Source organism: Mercurialis annua, linkage group LG8 (assembly GCF_937616625.2).
Source record: "Mercurialis annua linkage group LG8, ddMerAnnu1.2, whole genome shotgun sequence".
NCBI lineage: Eukaryota > Viridiplantae > Streptophyta > Magnoliopsida > Malpighiales > Euphorbiaceae > Mercurialis > Mercurialis annua.
Window position 1 is genome coordinate 1,947,270 of NC_065577.1, and position 17,763 is coordinate 1,965,032.

At 28.9% G+C, this 17,763-nt stretch overlaps 3 protein-coding genes across 3 annotated transcripts; 2 read left to right on the forward strand and 1 right to left on the reverse strand.

Moving 5' to 3' along the window:
- Nucleotides 1-300: 300 nt before the first annotated feature.
- Nucleotides 301-2,021, reverse strand: LOC126660026 (acyl-CoA--sterol O-acyltransferase 1-like). The gene has a single exon (XM_050353353.2). It carries the CDS (start codon nucleotides 1,639-1,641, stop codon nucleotides 568-570), a length of 1,074 nt encoding a protein of 357 aa, XP_050209310.1. The 5' UTR covers nucleotides 1,642-2,021; the 3' UTR covers nucleotides 301-567.
- A 3,244-nt stretch (nucleotides 2,022-5,265) lies between these two features.
- LOC126661355 (endo-1,4-beta-xylanase 5-like) lies at nucleotides 5,266-10,945 on the forward strand. Its single transcript, XM_050355186.1, has 6 exons — nucleotides 5,266-5,386; nucleotides 6,332-6,498; nucleotides 6,762-6,860; nucleotides 7,723-8,180; nucleotides 9,003-9,336; nucleotides 10,658-10,945. Exons 1-6 carry the CDS (start codon nucleotides 5,266-5,268, stop codon nucleotides 10,943-10,945), a joined length of 1,467 nt encoding a protein of 488 aa, XP_050211143.1.
- Nucleotides 10,946-13,291: 2,346 nt separating this feature from the next.
- On the forward strand, nucleotides 13,292-16,249 carry LOC126662316 (ADP-ribosylation factor-like protein 8b). The gene is made up of 6 exons (XM_050356253.1): nucleotides 13,292-13,471; nucleotides 14,483-14,564; nucleotides 14,664-14,696; nucleotides 14,844-14,965; nucleotides 15,636-15,797; nucleotides 15,927-16,249. Exons 1-6 carry the CDS (start codon nucleotides 13,434-13,436, stop codon nucleotides 16,042-16,044), a joined length of 555 nt encoding a protein of 184 aa, XP_050212210.1. The 5' UTR covers nucleotides 13,292-13,433; the 3' UTR covers nucleotides 16,045-16,249.
- The last annotated feature ends 1,514 nt before the right edge of the window (nucleotides 16,250-17,763 follow it).

Below are 17,763 nucleotides of genomic sequence, written 5' to 3' on the forward strand. Positions count from 1 at the left end.
TGATTTTAAAATTTCAGAGGGTTTAATTGTTCAGTTTTGAAACAACGGATGTTTAAATATACCCAAAAAAATTTAAAAGCTTATGTTATATGCTTTTCAATATACTATGAGGGCTTTTGTACCTTTTGCCATTAAAATATGTTAATCAAAATGGAAGACAAACAAAGTACCGCGATGGGCATAAACCAAATACCTTTGTGAAACAAGCTGCATACTTGAGTGCTACTATTATTGAAGAATTTAATATATTTCCATGAGAAAGCAAGTTTAGCTTCAATGACTTTTTAATATATTTCGAGGTTTAATGAATTTTGAACTATACAACATAATATATCTGTATAAAAATATGAATTCGACAACTTAACAAAATTCTCATAAAATACAAAATAATAATTAGACTTATGCCATAATTTAATTAAAAAAATACGTGTTCAAGCGCAGCAAAAACGAGCCGGACTTTAGCGGCTGAGCGGATATCCGGTGCATTAATCAAGTCTACATTACAACGAAATGAAATTCATATATATATATATATATATATATATATGATGAACAATTAATTCAATATTATGATGATAAATTTACTAAACTATACCTTCCACAAAACTCAAAACCAAGACCTACATAATGCTTAAAAAACTGACCTAAAGCTGCATATTCTTCAAATGCTCGAACATCAACTTTACATAGAAAAAGATATGGAAAAAATAGCCAAAATCCAGTAACCATCACAAACCCAATCGTCAAAACAGTCGATATGAACCTCGGAACCTTCAATCTTCCATTAATTAACTTCTTCAAACCGACTTCAGTAACCAGACAAACTCCATGCACTATAAAGAACAACGTAATTTCCCAAGTAGGGTTTAAACGACCTAAGTGGTAAAAAACAAGCTCATGCATAATAGCCGATACAATAAAAGTTCCAAAAATTGCTGGAAGTGGGGCCCACTTCGGACCGATGATCGGTGAACATGTTTTACGGATAGGATCATATACGGTCGGACGGAGAATACTAGTGACCATTATGTTCCATCTTCTTCCCCAAAAATCTTGGAGTGAAGTTGATAGGTACGGGTCGTTGAATTGCGGCTCGAGCTCAAGCCCTAATACGGACTGAGCCGCGGCCGCTATCACGGCTAAGATTATTTCAAGAAAGAAATAGATATGGAAACAATATAAGATCATAACAACTTTAGGATGGAAATGGTCATGATAGTCATATAACCGAATCAAAATAGCTAAAAGTAGGGACTTAATTGCATAATTTGAAAAAGATTTGGGGCTCTTTTCATAAGTATGAGACTTTTGAGGTGAGTATTGTTGGGTTTTTATAGGGAAACAACAATTAAGCAAAAACCAAGGGAAAGAAATTGAAGAATCGGAATTCAAAGGGCCTTTACCAAAAGAAAAAAGTAAGAGTTTGAAATTTGCAAGCCAAGAAATAAAGAACGATGTCATGCCACATAAATGAGGAGAATTGAGATTTAGAGGAAGAAGAAGAAATAAAAATATAATTGGTAGTAAAAAAAATAATCTTTTACCGCCTTTCGGGATTAAATTTCCAATGGTGAAACAGTAAAATAATGATATAAAGATTATAAACCATACCTTAGCGAAATTATATAATTCGCCTTCCATGTTTATGATAGATCTTTAAATTTCTTGATTTTTTGATCTTGATCTTGAGTTTCTTGATTTTTTTGTTGAAGTTTCTGTAATTTTCTTGATCTTGATTCTTGAGTTGTTATATATAAACAGAAGAAATAATGAGTAGCATGTGAAAGTAACGTGGAAGAGACTAACTAACTAATCAAACTGTATAAGCGCTCGGCAGCATTTTGCTTAAACCGCGGCTTTAATTTTTTCTACAAACATTTCTTCTATCCGACAATAAAAAAGAACCCTGATGTTGAACTGCGTTTTATTTCTCTTTTGTAAAGGTTGAAGATTGAACTAGCTAGCACACCATGCTTGACTCGATCTATAATATGTTCTTTATCATTTCAAATATTGAATAGGAATTTATTTTTAGAGAAATAAAATAATGTTTCGGTTAATCTCAATTAGAGTTGTTTATACTTTATATATAAAGAAAATTTCATTTGATGTTCTGTCTGTGGGTGTGTGAATCTAATAGTTGACTTTATGAATATTCTGTTATTAAATTTTTATATTATTAGATTTTGATTTGTGAATTTTAATTACTTCAATTTAGACAATAGAATTCGAGATTACTAAAAGTCGAAAAGACAGTATCTTTTTACAGAGTAATGCTATTTAACCCACCAAAATTAATTCACCTTATTGTACCGCCTGATATGTCAACAAATGAGTGGATTTATTTAAAGAGAAAATTTAAGACATACATTTTTGAAAAGGAATTGAGCAAATAAAAAACTGCTACGTCAAGCGGTACAACAAAATGGGTTAATTCTATTGAATTAAATAGCATTTTCCTTTTCTGCATGTCAAATTAAGTTTATATGTGGCAACTAGATTTTATCACGTCATATTTTTTTTAAATGAAAAATAGATATCATTTCACTTTTGTATAAGATATTTGACTTGGCAAAATTTGGTTGCTACAAGTAATAATTTGTACTGAAATTATTAAAAGTTTGTGTTGCTTGTAATTTATTTAGAACTTAGAAGTACTATGTCTCAATTAGGAAAAAAAATAACCCGGCTAAAATAAACTGTATAAAAATTAAACGATTTCAAAAACTCAATATCGAATAATATTTTAGTGAGATGATATAAAAAATAACTGTGAAATAATTATAGAATAGTTAAACTGTAATTTTTTTTCATAAGCTATGAAATAATTATTATTATTTTCACACTTAGGTTATGAAATAATTATATCTTTTTACTCATAATGGGAAATTTAATCTCACTAATATGATCAAAATTCATATTATTGCAACTTAAACGTTTTTTCACATATACAACTTAAAACTTATAGAACTAGAAATTTATTTGACATAAAATAAAAATTCATCCATTAATTTGAATTTTTTTTAATGTGTAATAATTTAAAATCCTTCAAAACTTTTACTTCTTAATAATTACCTTAATTTCCAATATGGGTTGAAATCTACCATCTTTATAAACTCTTTATATAATTTTCTTTTTATTATTCCAATACAAACAAAAATTAATTGCTATTTTTCTGGCATGGCTAATTAAAGAAAAATGTATACCAGACTACCTCCTGGAGTTGCCAATTATGAAAGAATTGCTCAGTATAAATGTAGCAAAGAAGGAATGTGACAGTGCCTAAATTTTTGGGGCAATTGACAATTTTATAAATAAAAAACATGTATTAAGTCCACTTAGAGAAAAGTACACTTTTTATAATAGTTTTAAAAATCAATTTATTACTAACAATTTTCCTCTGTTCTTAGTATTTTAGTCTCAATTGAATTCCAAATTCTAGCCAAAAAGGTATGCAGCCAGACTTGATTTTCTAATTATATATATGTTTCAGTAAGGAGTAAGCAAACGATCAATTAAATCGAATTAACAAGTTTAGATAATATATTTTGATTAAGTTTGATTAAAGATTTTAGTTATTTTGATTTTGTTCAATTAAAAAATTTAATTTATTACTTTAAATAACTTTAAAATTTTAGTTAGTTGAATTGACAAAATATCTTATCGAATTAATTAAATTAATCGACTAATTTATCTATACATTCATGCATTTGGACTGACATTGATTTATTTACAGGGAATTCTATCTTTTATGTTACTACAAGAATATGAGGAAGTTCGAAGAAACTTACATATATATTATTTGCTGCATTTTGTTATATTCAGGTATTTCCTTTTCTAAAACAACAGTGATAAAAAAAAAGTGTTTTGTTTTTTTAAATTTTGGATTGTTTTGGATTTTAATTCCATAATTTTTTTACGTAAACTGAATTTACATATTTATTAACCTAAATAATCAAATATTAAAAAATTATGATTTTACTTTAATTACAATTAATTAATCATTTACACTGTTTTTTGTGCAGGACACATAATTCAGTCTCTGCCTTATGACTATTCTGCTACAACAAAGGCAAGAACCTAAAACTCTATTTTTATGTTAAATATATTGATGTCCACTGAACTTTTTTTTTTTTAAATATCAAACTTTGATTTATTTGTTTAAGATCATTAATTTTGAATATTTGTTTTGAACGGATATTCCCAATTTAATAATGATGATGTGGCCATTCAAATTATAATAATATAAAAAATATTTTCATATCAACAATTCAATTATATGTCAGGTAATCTAATATTCATTTAAAAATAAAATATATAATTTGGTAAAGTTTGATAACGCGATAAATATTCTTGAATTAGATAACTACATAAGTAAAATAAGATCACAAAATTATTATAAAACAAAAATAAAATTTTGGTGATCTTAAACAGATAAATTGAATTGCGGTATTTTTTTTTTGAATAACTTTAAAATTTAATTACTCATAAAATATTTGACCCATCTATTTTTAGATAAACTCTTATCAAACCCAATACTCTATGTCCAATTATATAATTTTTAATATAATTTAATATAAGGCTTAATTATTCAAAAAAATCTCATATGGACCTTTTCAATTTTCATATATATCCTAAATTTTAAAATTGTTAACCGTATCCATTTTTTAATTTTAAGTTTTATTTGTATCCATTTTTCAAATTGAAATTTTTTCACTTAAAAGGGTTCAAAAATATCCTTCATATTTGACATATAATCTCATTTTTATACTTTTTAGAATATCAAGAACTTATTTAGACTACGTATCAAATATGAAGGATATAATTGAACCTTTTTAAAAGTAATGAAACTCCAATTTAACGAAAAAGCGTACAATTGAAATTAAAAATTAAAAAAAGCCGGGATAAAATTTACGAATTTGAAAATTTTGGATATAAACGAAGAAAATAAAAAATGGATATTTTTAAAACAACCTTTTAGCAACTGATATTTCAGTCGTTAAAAGATTGAAATCCGTCGCTGAATCAGGATTTTTCCGTCGGAAATTTGTTGTTTTCTAGTAGTGTTAGGCATTGATATAATAATGTAATTAAACTCTAACCTAAATATTAATTTGCCCCCTCAACTTTACATAATTTTCACCTAAAATTGTTGTAAAATAGTGCTTGGTGAAGCCACACAGACCTTCTTACGGTGGAGGAATGCTAATCAATCCAGAATTTGGAGATGGCATTAATGGATGGTCTATTTCTGGAGAAGGAGACATGAAAGAAGGAATTTCAGAGGATGGAAACAATTTCATTGTCGCATTCAATAGATCACGATCATTCGACAGCATTTCACAAAAATTCCAATTTCAGAAAGGGAGGCTCTATAGCTTTTCGGGTAATGTCTGTTAATTCACTCAACGTTTTTCGTTTCAGAAACTTGACGTTTCAGACGCATATCTTTATTTTGCTGTGTTCATGTTTAAGTGTTCTATTTTTTCGTGTCTGTATTCGTACTACAAGACTATAAATTTTAATTTATATTATATGTGATGATACTTAAACAAACTCGGATAAAACAAGGGATTAATTTTTTTACGGTCACTGAACTTTAGATTTTCTAAAATGTAAGAATTTTAAAAGTCGATAACCGTTACGTAGAAACAAGAGAAAATTACTTTGAGGACTCTCCACATATGTCATAATTCATATTTTCATCTCTCTTATTTGAAAATCAAACGATATGGTCCTTCATTTTTGTTTTTGCCAACGATTTAGTCCTTTTGTCCATATTTAGTGTTAGTCAACCGTGTCAAATGATTAAATTTTAAAAAATTAATTTCATAAAAATGATACAGTCCCCAATTTTTATTTTTGTCAACGATTTCGTTCCTCATGTTTGAAAATTAATTTAACTACAAGTCTTTCAACTTTATTGACTAATACCAACAATAGAAGGAGGGAATAAATTATTGACGGAAACAAAATTGGGAGATCATATCATGATTTTCAAACAGGAGGAATTAAAATATGATTATGACATATGTGGTGTAATTTGCTCTAAAAACAACTACTAGTTTGGCGCAAAAAAATCAACTCAACATATGCCACATTAGCATTCACCGGCTTGAATTTTATTTAAGGACCATCCTGACATGTAAATAAATTTACGATACCATGTTGATATAAAACTTCGGTACCAAATTGGAATTAAGGGATAGAGTTTCGTACCATACAAGCTAATAACCCATTAATTTATTTATGTTCAATTTTTATAAAATTATTGTTCTCAACTCAATGCAATTGCTACTAAACATGAAATATCTGACTGGAACTATTTCAGCTTGGATTCAGATCAGTGAAGGAAATGAAACTGTAGCCGTGATGTTTAGAGGCGGTAACGGTGAGCCGATACGTGGTGGTTATGTTATAGCTAAGCATGGATGTTGGTCTCTGCTGAAAGGCGGCATGGTTGCTAATGTTTCCGGCATTGTCGAGATTTCATTTGAGGTAAAATTGACCGTAAAATGTATTAAACTTTTTTACCTAGACTTGGTCTATATTTTTATATACGGACCTAGCGAATTAGATACTAGAAAATCTTATCCATTTTTACCTTATTTTTAATTTCTAACATCTAATTGGTTTAAGTTCATAAATAAAATATAAATTGGATGTAGGTAAAAAAAATTCTACTCGGACTATTTAAATCGATTTTTACTGATGCAAGAATAAGAATTGAAATTCATATGTTTATTTCTTCTTCAATTTAGTGCAAGAATACAGCAGTTGATATATGGATCGACAATGTGTCTCTGCAAGCATTCACAATGAAGGAATGGAGATCACACCAAGATATGATCGTTAATAAGGTGAATTAAAACCCTAATTTCATCGAATCGTGCCATGTGTTTTATTCCGTTTTCGAAAATGTGCACATCGGCTCGCTATTATATGGCCATGGATGTGTATTCGGTTCAAATCTAATTGAAGGGACTAAAGTTTTTTTTTTTTAAATCAGACCGAACTAAAATTGTAAAAAATTAAAATATTTCAAAATTAGTATGGTCGATTTTGTTTAGTTGGACGTAGTTATTTCGGTTTGAGTTGCAATAAAATATAACTTAAATTAGTTTTTCTATGGCCAAAACTAAAACTTTTTATACTACCAAACGGAACAAAATTTGACTATTCAGTTCTATTATTTGATTTGGTTCGATTTTTACACTCCAATTGCGGCCTGCATGAAAACAAAAAATATTAAAATGAGAATTACTGAAATAAACCCGTTGAAACAATATACTTTTCGATTATTAGTCAATATGGCGTCAAACGTTTGCTTCTAGTTTCATTTCTATACCGAAACTTTCAAGTTTTAATCAAATTGACACCCTAAATATAAGTTACATTTCATATGATGGTTGTTATGTAAATGACTGATGTAGCATTAGCATATGATAATTAAAAAATTAGATATCATTATTATGAACGCCATCAGCATATATTTATTTGAATTTGTCTAAATATCATTGTGTGAATATAAATTAAATTTGCGATACTACATTGGTACCGACTAAAATTCTAGTATCAAATTGATATACAATTTGGTGCAAAAATTGTCTAGTAATCTATATATTTACATGAATATATTATAATTATGAAAATTTCATATTTTTCATAACGGGAAAAAGATATGTAATACCGAGATATAAGATTCGACAAATTTCCATGCAGGTACGCAAAACAAAGGTGAAATTGCAAGCAACTTACGCCAACAAAACTAATATAGAAGGTGCTATAATCTCAATCAAGCAAACAAAATCGAATTTCCCATTCGGATGCGGTATGAACCACAATATCCTGACCAGTGATCGGTACAAAAACTGGTTCGGTTCGAGATTCAAATTTACTACATTCACAAACGAAATGAAATGGTACAGTACAGAGAAGGTCCAAGGACATGAAAATTATACAATTGCAGATGAAATGCTTAAATTTGCCAAAGATAAGGGTATTTCCGTCAGAGGACATAATATTTTATGGGATAATCCTGTTCACCAGCCTCAATGGGTGCAAAAACTCTCTCCTCAGGATTTGAAAAAAGCAGCAATCACAAGGGTAAATTCGGTAACTAAAAAATATTTGAAACAACTCATTGCTTGGGATGTGATGAATGAGAATCTTCATTTCAGGTTAGTAAAATGAATTAATCGAAAAGTATAATTTAATTGACAAATAGAATTACAGATTTTATCAAATTCAATAGTCTAATAATTTTATAATTTGTGTTAATTATAATATTGAAGCAACAAATAAAATTAAATATTATTTAGGTATTTTTTAGTTTATTTTATAATAAATTAGTTCATGGTTAGAGAAAGTCTTGTAAAAAATGTAAACAATATTTATCAATTTTTTTCATAAACTTTATGTTATTATTTGGGGTGTTACCGAATCAAACCAATTCACGAGCTATTAGGGATTGACTCAAAAAATAGCTGAAATCGACTTGATTAATATCTAATTGAGTTCTAATTCGAGCTATTGTAATTAATTGCCAAATCAAGTTCGAACATTAAAATATCTAGCTCGATAAGCTTGCGAGTTTAATCAAACATTAATTACTTAATTTATTTTTTACCCTTTACAATTATATATATAATCGAGTCGATTTGAGGTCAAGTCTAAATAATTGTACTGTGTTCGAACTCAAACTCCTAAAATAAAACTCGATTGAATTCAACTCGAGTTTTAAACTTTAAATTTTGGAACTGAATTTAAGTCCAGTTTCGAACTTTAAATTTTGAAATTAAATTGAGTGGAGCTTTAACTTGGCAATTGTTTTGAATCTACTCGACTCAATTAATTTGTCAAAAACATAACTTAACATTGAATTAGACAATTCATCTCTTTTATTTGGTGCTTGATATAATTGACTCAAAAACAATTGATGAATTATATTTATCATTTTTAATATAGTACTTGTAGATATACTAATTGTTTTATACTTATAGGTTTTATGAGCAAAATCTTGGTGAAAATGCTTCATCAGAATTTTATGCACAAGTTTACCAAATTGACCCTACTACAATAATGTTCTTGAATGAATATAATACAATTGAATATAGTGGAGATGAAGCAGCAAATCCAACTCAGTATGTAAAAAAACTCAATGAAATTATTTCATTTCCTGGAAATAAAGGCATTCTTGCAGGAATTGGACTGCAAGGTCATTTCACTAGTGGCCAGCCAAATCTTGTTTATATGAGATCTGCTTTGGATATTCTTGCAAAAACAGGATTGCCTATATGGCTTACAGAAGTTGATGTTGCCCAAGGCCCAGATCAGGTGAAAGTTACTGTTTTACCCTTATATTTTATGAAAAAAAATTATTGTTTATTTCCGACATTTTAATTTTATATACAACTTTAATGTCGAAGAATAATACTTTTTGAAATTCAAGAGAACGGTAATTTTGAACTAAACCTAGAATATGGCAATAATATTGCAAAATCATACGATTAAGTTGATGCATCGGTAGAGGTGCCCATCAAACCGAGAGAGAAAAATCGAGCTAAAGTAAAATGATAAATTTTCTTCATTTACTATAAAAAAAATATTCAGTTTTATTTTCAATTTAACAAAAAAAGAAGTAAAAAAATGAAGAGAGATTCTTAGGTAGACTCAGTCCACCACGTCATCCATGCACTAAGCCTATCACATAATGACACGTCATTAAGATGATGGCAATCTTGTAAATTCGTTTATTACTTATTTACACATTTGAATAGTAATATTACAAGATTGCCATCATTTTAATGACGTGTCATTATGTGATAGGGTTAGTACACGGATGACGTGGTGGACCGAGTCTACTTAATATATATATATATATATATATATATATATATATATAATAATTTTCTTATAATAGCATTATTTTACAGGCAGTCTAGATTTATATTTTTTTAAAATAGCATTATATATATATTAGCACAGTGTAGTCTAGATTTAATTTTAATTTTAAATATTTAATTTTTTATTTTTATGTTTAAAATTAAAAGGATATTGTTCCTTTATATTGTGAAAATCAAAAACTATTTAAAATTTATCCTTTCAATTTAGTTTGATTTATTAATTGGCAAAATAATTTTATTCACCAATAACTACTACTCGTTTATCATATATAACATAATTTTATAAATTTTACAGTTTGGTCCATTACTTTTTATATTTTTAAATATATCCACGTCTAATTTAAAGTTGATGTGGCATAATGTTATATGTCAAATAAGATGAGTTTTGTGCAAGTGAATGTATAACATTATACCACATCGGTTCTGAACGAGTAGTGGGTATATTTGATAAAGGTAAAATAATTAATAAACCAAACTGATAATATTTAAAGATCATGGTATCCTTAGCACATGAGTTATATTGTATGTAGATAAATTTATTTTTCTCTTTAATCTTCCCAAAAATCTTCTGGTCTTGATATTTTTCACTATCAAACCGAATTGAAATACCGAATGTGCACCCCTACTCATTTTAATTTGAGCTTTTTTTCATAATTGTGATGTTTCAAGTCTTAAACTAATTAACAAAAAGAAATAAAATCCACAATTAATTAGAAGAATATTATTACTAATTCAAATTATTTTTTGAATAGGCAAAATATTTGGAGCAAATACTAAGAGAAGGCTATTCTCATCCTGCTGTTAAAGGGATAATAATTTTTGCAGGTCCAAAAGAAGCTGGTTTTAGTGTTACAACATTAGCAGATGAAAATTATAAAAATACTCCATCAGGAGATGTTGTTGATAAGCTGATTAAAGAATGGAAAACTGGAAATTTGGAGCTTGTTACTGATAACAATGGATTTGCACAAGTTACATTGTTTCATGGGGATTATGAGTTTACCGTTACGATCCGACGAGTAATTTCTCGACTACCTTGAGTTATGAAGTGAAAGACGAGAAACTTCGAGGTACTGTTAATTTAAATATCATGGCAAATTGATTGAATTCGTGTATCCACAACTACGATGAAATAGATAAATATATCGTGAATAAAAATAATTAAATTATCAGTTTGGTCCAGTATTTTTCACGTTTTTAGTCAATTATACCGAATAATTGATTCTCAAAGTTATCATACTTTTTTCTATTTGCAATTTGATTACCGAATTTTAAAATGTTACAAATTAGTCATTGCATTATACTTTTAGTAACTCACAATTTTTTATCTATAAGATGGATCTTTCTGCTCTATATTTTTGAAAATGTGTTTAGAACGCTACAAAGATAAAGACAATGTTTTAAAATGAAAGATTGTATATAATTCATGAACAAACACTCATTACCATTAAACAAAATTTGTATCCCTAAATTAAAATGCAAAATATATCACTTACTTATAAAATTAAATTAAACTAAAGTTATATACAAAAGAAAAAGAATTGATCATCTTCTTCTAAAAGCTAAAAAGCAAGAAAAAGCAGCCATAATAATAGCCATAGCAATAGAACTCACATCATCAAAAATGGCAGCAAATCTCAATTCTTGAAGATCCCAAAGAGTTGAAACACATACAAATATTCCTTCAAAAATTTCCACCAACATTGCAATAAAACCCTTTAATTATCCAACTCTAACCAAAATAGACTAATTAGTAATTATATATAAAAAGATTTCATAAATAAATTCCAAAATAAAATGGAATAAATTTGATGTGGATAAATTTGAGTGAAATTTCAGTTGTTGGAGTAATTTGGAATTTTGTTAGTGCAATTTCTAGGATGCTTCCTTGTAGTTTCTTGATTAACAAATCCAAGTAAACAAAAGGGTATATAATTGGACATTTGTCTTCTGGTCTGAAAGTGGGAACTTAAATACTATTGTTGTTTACTGCTTTTTTCACTTGTGATTTCAAATTAAGCACTATTTGTAGTAGTAGAGTGTCTAAGCGAGTTGAGCCGAGTCGAATCTGAAATATGTTAAGATTAAATTTTTGCTCGAATATGTCGTACATACTTCAATATGAGTTCGAATGGTTTTAAATTCTTAAGTTCGAACTCGAATGACTTAAATTCTTAAATTTGATCTCGAGCTCGGATGACTTAAATTCTTAAATTTGATCTCGAGCTCATATGATTTAAATTTTCAAATTCGACCTCAATATGAGTTTTCAAGCTCGAACTCAAGTCATGTCCAGTAAAAAAACCAAAATTATTGTATTTGATATATCTAACTTTTTTTTTTATAAAATCTAAAATTTGATCTATCAAGATGATATACACATAATGTAGAGGTATATGGAGTCTGTAATGCTAAAAAAACTAAGTTATTATTTTATGTGTAAAATGATTGTTTAGACTCGCGAAACTTACAAGCTATTACATAGTTAGAGAGATTGGGGAGGGCCATGGCCCCCTTCAATCTCTAAAAATTGTTTAAATTAGTATCTAAGTTTTTTGTATATTACAATCTGGCCTCTCCAACTATTAAAAATTATCTCCTCATATATAATGCATATTGTGCTTGCCCCAAATTGCAACAATTGTAACTCTATTTATGGGCCTCTTTAAATACACAAGCTTGACTCGAGATAAAAGTTAAATAGCTCGAACTCATTCAAATATTTCGAGTCGATACTTGCAAGTAGTTCAACTTATTTATACCTCTAAATCCTAAACCCTAGATTAATAACAATTAAATAATTAATCTTTGACTAAATTAATAATAAAATCACTTTAATATAAATCGATCAAAGCGTGTAAAGTGAGTAAGTAAACCTATATTAAAAACATAAATTTCGAATTTGGAATGTTACTCATCACTTAAAAAATTAAAATATTGTAAAATATTTTTTTATATTTGATGTGGTTTTCATTAAAATCATAGAAAATGGGAAGATAACCAATGAACGCCTGCCACATATTATAATATGTGGTATTTGTGATGATCTCAGAAATAGACAACCTGGATATTACAACTGCCAACTGAGAAAACAAAAAAAGAAAAAGTGATAGGACGTTACCTAACTCAATAATCAAACTAAATGACAAATTAAAACACCAAAACGTCATCGTTTACTCCCACTCATACCCCATTCCCCCACACTAACATCCAGCGCGTGTATTATCCGACCCAATCATATCCTCACGTCTGCTAGATTTTTACACAACCATTGGCTCGTGAGCTCACTCTCTTTACTAGCAAGTGTAAATAAAAAATTTAAAAAACATTCTTTAACTTGTCTGAATTTGGAATTATGATTAATCTTCTTTTTATCATTGAATTTAAATAGCGAGGGAAGCAAATTCAATTCAATTATTGGGAGAAAAAACCCACTTTTTGTTTTGATTTAAAGATTAAAAAGATCGACTCTTTTTGTGTTTTTAAAGCAAACCCTAATTTTTGTTTGTTTGAATTGTAATTGAAAAGATGGGATTATGGGAAGCTCTTCTCAATTGGCTTAGAAGGTAAATTTTTTTTTCTTTATTGAAATTTTCCGTTTGGATGCTGAGAAAATTATTAATATGTAGCTGTGCGGTAAGAAAAAGTTTGTGAATTTGCTAGTTAAAGGGGAGTAATGATTGTGTTAAAGTTATGCTCTTGATTTAATTTAAAGTATTAGTTTGTGCTTCTTTGTATAATTATTGTAAATATATTATCTAATTGTGGTAATGAGAAGTTTTTGTTTTTGGATTTGGTTATTTGGTTTGCTTAAAAAGTGTTTATTAAAAAGAGGGAGTATTTTTGTTTTAGTGTTATACTTAAATTAGTGTGAAAATAAATTTTTGAGGAAAAAATAGTTGGAATTATAAGTTGAGAAAGTTGATGGTGATTTGTTTAAATTGAAGGAGATTTTTGATCTATTTTATTCGGTAAGGAGTACGAAGGATTTGGATTGAGAACTTAGATGATATGATTGGATTTTTTATTAAAGTTGATTACTAGGTGAGAGTTAGTTAGGTTGGTTGTCTAGATGGGCTGTTCATCTATAAATGGTAGAGTTACGTGATTACGCGAATGAAGTAGTTGGTTTTAGTTTAATCAAATTTATTCATCTTATCGTATGCTGAATTTTGAAGTGTAAATTATGGATGGTTTAGAAGTACGGTCGTACGACTTCTGCTTTTGGATTAGTTGGCATAAAATTGCTTAGTTGCAAGTATACCGGAACGGGAAGCAATGGGAGCTAGGTGAAAGTTATGAAGTTGCTGTACAATATACTGGCAATTACTGTGAGAATGATGAGAGTTAGTCGGTAAAAGATTGCAACATAGAACAGTTAGGTTATGTTGCTTTTAGAGATCTTCAGGTTTGTTGAATGCATTCACACAATTTTGGTGTTTTTTTGAAGAATTTGACTCGTGAATTTGCTGATATTAACTATGTTCTCGACTATTCATTGAACTATGTGGTCTGGATTGTTCCTTGAGATTTAATTTATCTCTTTTGACTATTTTTCCTTTTCCCCGATTTTATAGTCTGTTTTTCAAGCAAGAGATGGAGTTATCTCTGATTGGACTACAGAATGCCGGGAAAACATCACTTGTAAATGTAGTTGCGGTAAGTGAAAATGTTCATGTTTTTCGTGTATACCTGTTTTGCTTTTTGCTTTTGGTTTTAATGCTGATGGCGGAACCTTTTTTTCTGGCCTCTTTGTAGACCGGTGGCTATAGTGAAGACATGATTCCTACGGTATGTCCTCTTTTCAAAAGAATTCTTGATTACTTATAGAAAAATGGCGCCTGTGTATTTTTTTTCTAAACTATTGGAGAATTTTAATTTGCGTGGTTATTAGATTAACTCATTGACATGTTTCGGGATCATTGTTTTTGCCTACAGGTAGGATTTAATATGAGGAAGGTAACAAAAGGGAACGTCACGATAAAATTGTGGGATCTTGGAGGTCAACCAAGGTTTCGCAGTATGTGGGAGAGATACTGCCGTGCTGTTTCAGCTATCGTGTATGTATAATTTAAACTCTATTCTCTAGATTTTTTTTGGCAATTTAAAGGTTTCAGTTCTATCAGAATTCATGCTTATTTTGTCCGTTTTTCTATTTTTTCTGGAATGAGGCTTAGATGAGCTGAGCTAGTTTATATTATTAGCAAACGAATATTTTCATCGTATTTTCTGTCGTCTTTCTGCTCTTTTCATTGTTTTAATTCTGTTCTCTTTTGCTATGTACTTTATTAGCTCAGATACTTCAAATTGAACTGAGTTTTTCTTCTCCATGTTAATCAGAGTACTCTTAGATTAATATTTGCATGTTTAATCTGCTTTGAGCATGTGTGAGTTGAACAAAATGTCGATGCTTAGATTTCTTGAGCGTCTTGGTTGGCACTACTTGATGCTATATAGTGTTTTTCATTTCTTTGAAGAAATGATCTATCAGTAGGTTCTTTGTATCTATTTTTTCATGCATTTTGAAAATTTCCATTTGGTTGCTTTCGTCAAAGTTCTTTTATCGAACCCGTTTCTCCACATACGAGCACTAAGGAGTAAGCACTGTTTTATATTGATGGAATAATCTGTTTAGATATTTTCCTTGGTAGTAGGCTTGCAGTCTGCATGGAAACTTCATCTTAATTATGAAAGTGAGCTTAAATACTATCGTGGATGTACCGTTTGCAGATATGTCGTTGATGCAGCTGATTCCGACAACTTATCCGTCTCAAAAAGTGAACTTCATGACCTTTTGAGTAAGTCGTCTCTAAATGGTATTCCCTTGCTCGTACTGGGGAACAAGATTGACAAGCCGGGAGCTTTATCTAAAGAAAATTTTACAGATCAAATGTAAGCGGAACACTTCATACGAAGATCTTTTATCGCGAAAAACAATGTCGCATCATTCTGTTTTTAGTTTTTATATCAAGGTTCTCAAAATTCTAAGAACTATAATGATTTTGTAACATTTTTGTGCAGGGGGCTCAAGTCGATTACTGACAGAGAAGTTTGCTGTTTCATGGTCTCGTGCAAGAACTCGACCAACATTGATACGGTTATTGATTGGCTCGTAAAGCATTCGAAATCAAAGAATTGAATTTCATTACTTGTACTTTTTATCGATGATTATAACAATTTTAAGGGGCGAAATTTGAGTTCGATTGAAGTGGCATTCGACTATGTCTAACTGGTTTATTAACCGTCTGACCGTTGTCTTTTACATTCTGTGCATGGTTCCCATTATGTATTATTTGGGTTGGCAAAACTAGTTTGATTTCTATGTACAGATTATTGATTTGTGATTTGCAGAGTCATACATTCAGTATGGAATAGACTCTGGTAACTGGTTTTGGGAGAAATTATATGTTTGGAAAATATAATAGCATATCTCTCTAACGTACGGGTGTGAGAAACCGAGAAATTTGTTTTTTTTTTGGGTAGAAAACAACCAAAAAGCTCGACTGAAAGATGACAGAGAATTCACCTAGGCCAACTCTGAACAGACCTCAGAACAGCAAATTTGGTTTGATTTGATATTATAACAAAAAAATGATTTTTTGGTTTTGAAAATTAAAAAAATTTGTTAAGTTTCAATGTTAATTGAATCAAACTAAACGAACTCAAAACTGATTGAACTGACTGGTGTGGTTCTGTTTAAAATATCACACTTTCTCAAAATTGTAGTTCAATTCAGTTCTGAATTTGGTTCGGTTTAATTTGATTACACACCCTTACTCTCAATATATCCTAAATAATAAAAATTAACATATCACAACAAATAATAAAATGATATATATTAAGAGAACACTTATAATATAGACTAAACTTTAGAAGGATGATATTAATCTCTTTATTACAACTGTAAAAACATAATGAATTCAAAATTTTAGATCCAGCTATAATATTCCTACCATTTGAGATATGTTTGTGGATATTTAATTTAATTCTTATTATTTTAAGATAATTCTATAATTATTTTATTTTTCCTACTTTATCTATTTTATCATCAAAAAAATTATTTACTTATTTATCTTATAAATAAAAAGTAAAAATTGGACCAAACTGTAAAATTTATTTACTAAGGCTATCCTAAGCTTTTTTCTTTTCAAAGAAATCAAAAGGCACAATCCATCCTGAAAACCCTGTATGTGATCAATTTTATTCAGGAAGCTTGTATCGCAGATTTGTTCACGTTTAGATTTCTCTACTCGCCTAATTTCGGTTTGCGCTTAATTTGTTGCGACCGGAAGAGAAAAACTTAATGGATTGAAAAAAAACAAAGAAGATATGAAAATCAAAAATCAAGTAAATAAGAACCGGAAGAAATTTTTTTACAGTATGAGTTTTATAAACAAAAATGATAAAATACAAGGGCCTTGGAATGGATTTAGCCAAAAAAATACGAATGGATTTCTCTAAAATGGATTAAAGAATTTAACTTGGTATTGGTACATATCTGAGAACAACAGCATCAGAAAATACTAATGTTCATTATTTATTATTAATATTTACTCTCTCAATTCTAATAGAGTTGTACACTTTACCTTTATTACACAGTATAAAAAAAATATTCATTATTTATAAATTTTATAAATTTTTCTTTACTTTTTTTGTCATACCCTTATTTAATATAGAATCCACTTGCAATTTACTCATTAGTGGATTTTAAATATGGATAATATAGAAAAAAGATTGGGATCCTCTCAACTTTAAATGAATTCGAGATGGTCATGTTCACGATTTACACCGTTCATTATAAAATGAACGGTGTAAATTAATTTAATTAAAATTGCATTTTTTTTAATCTACATAGTTC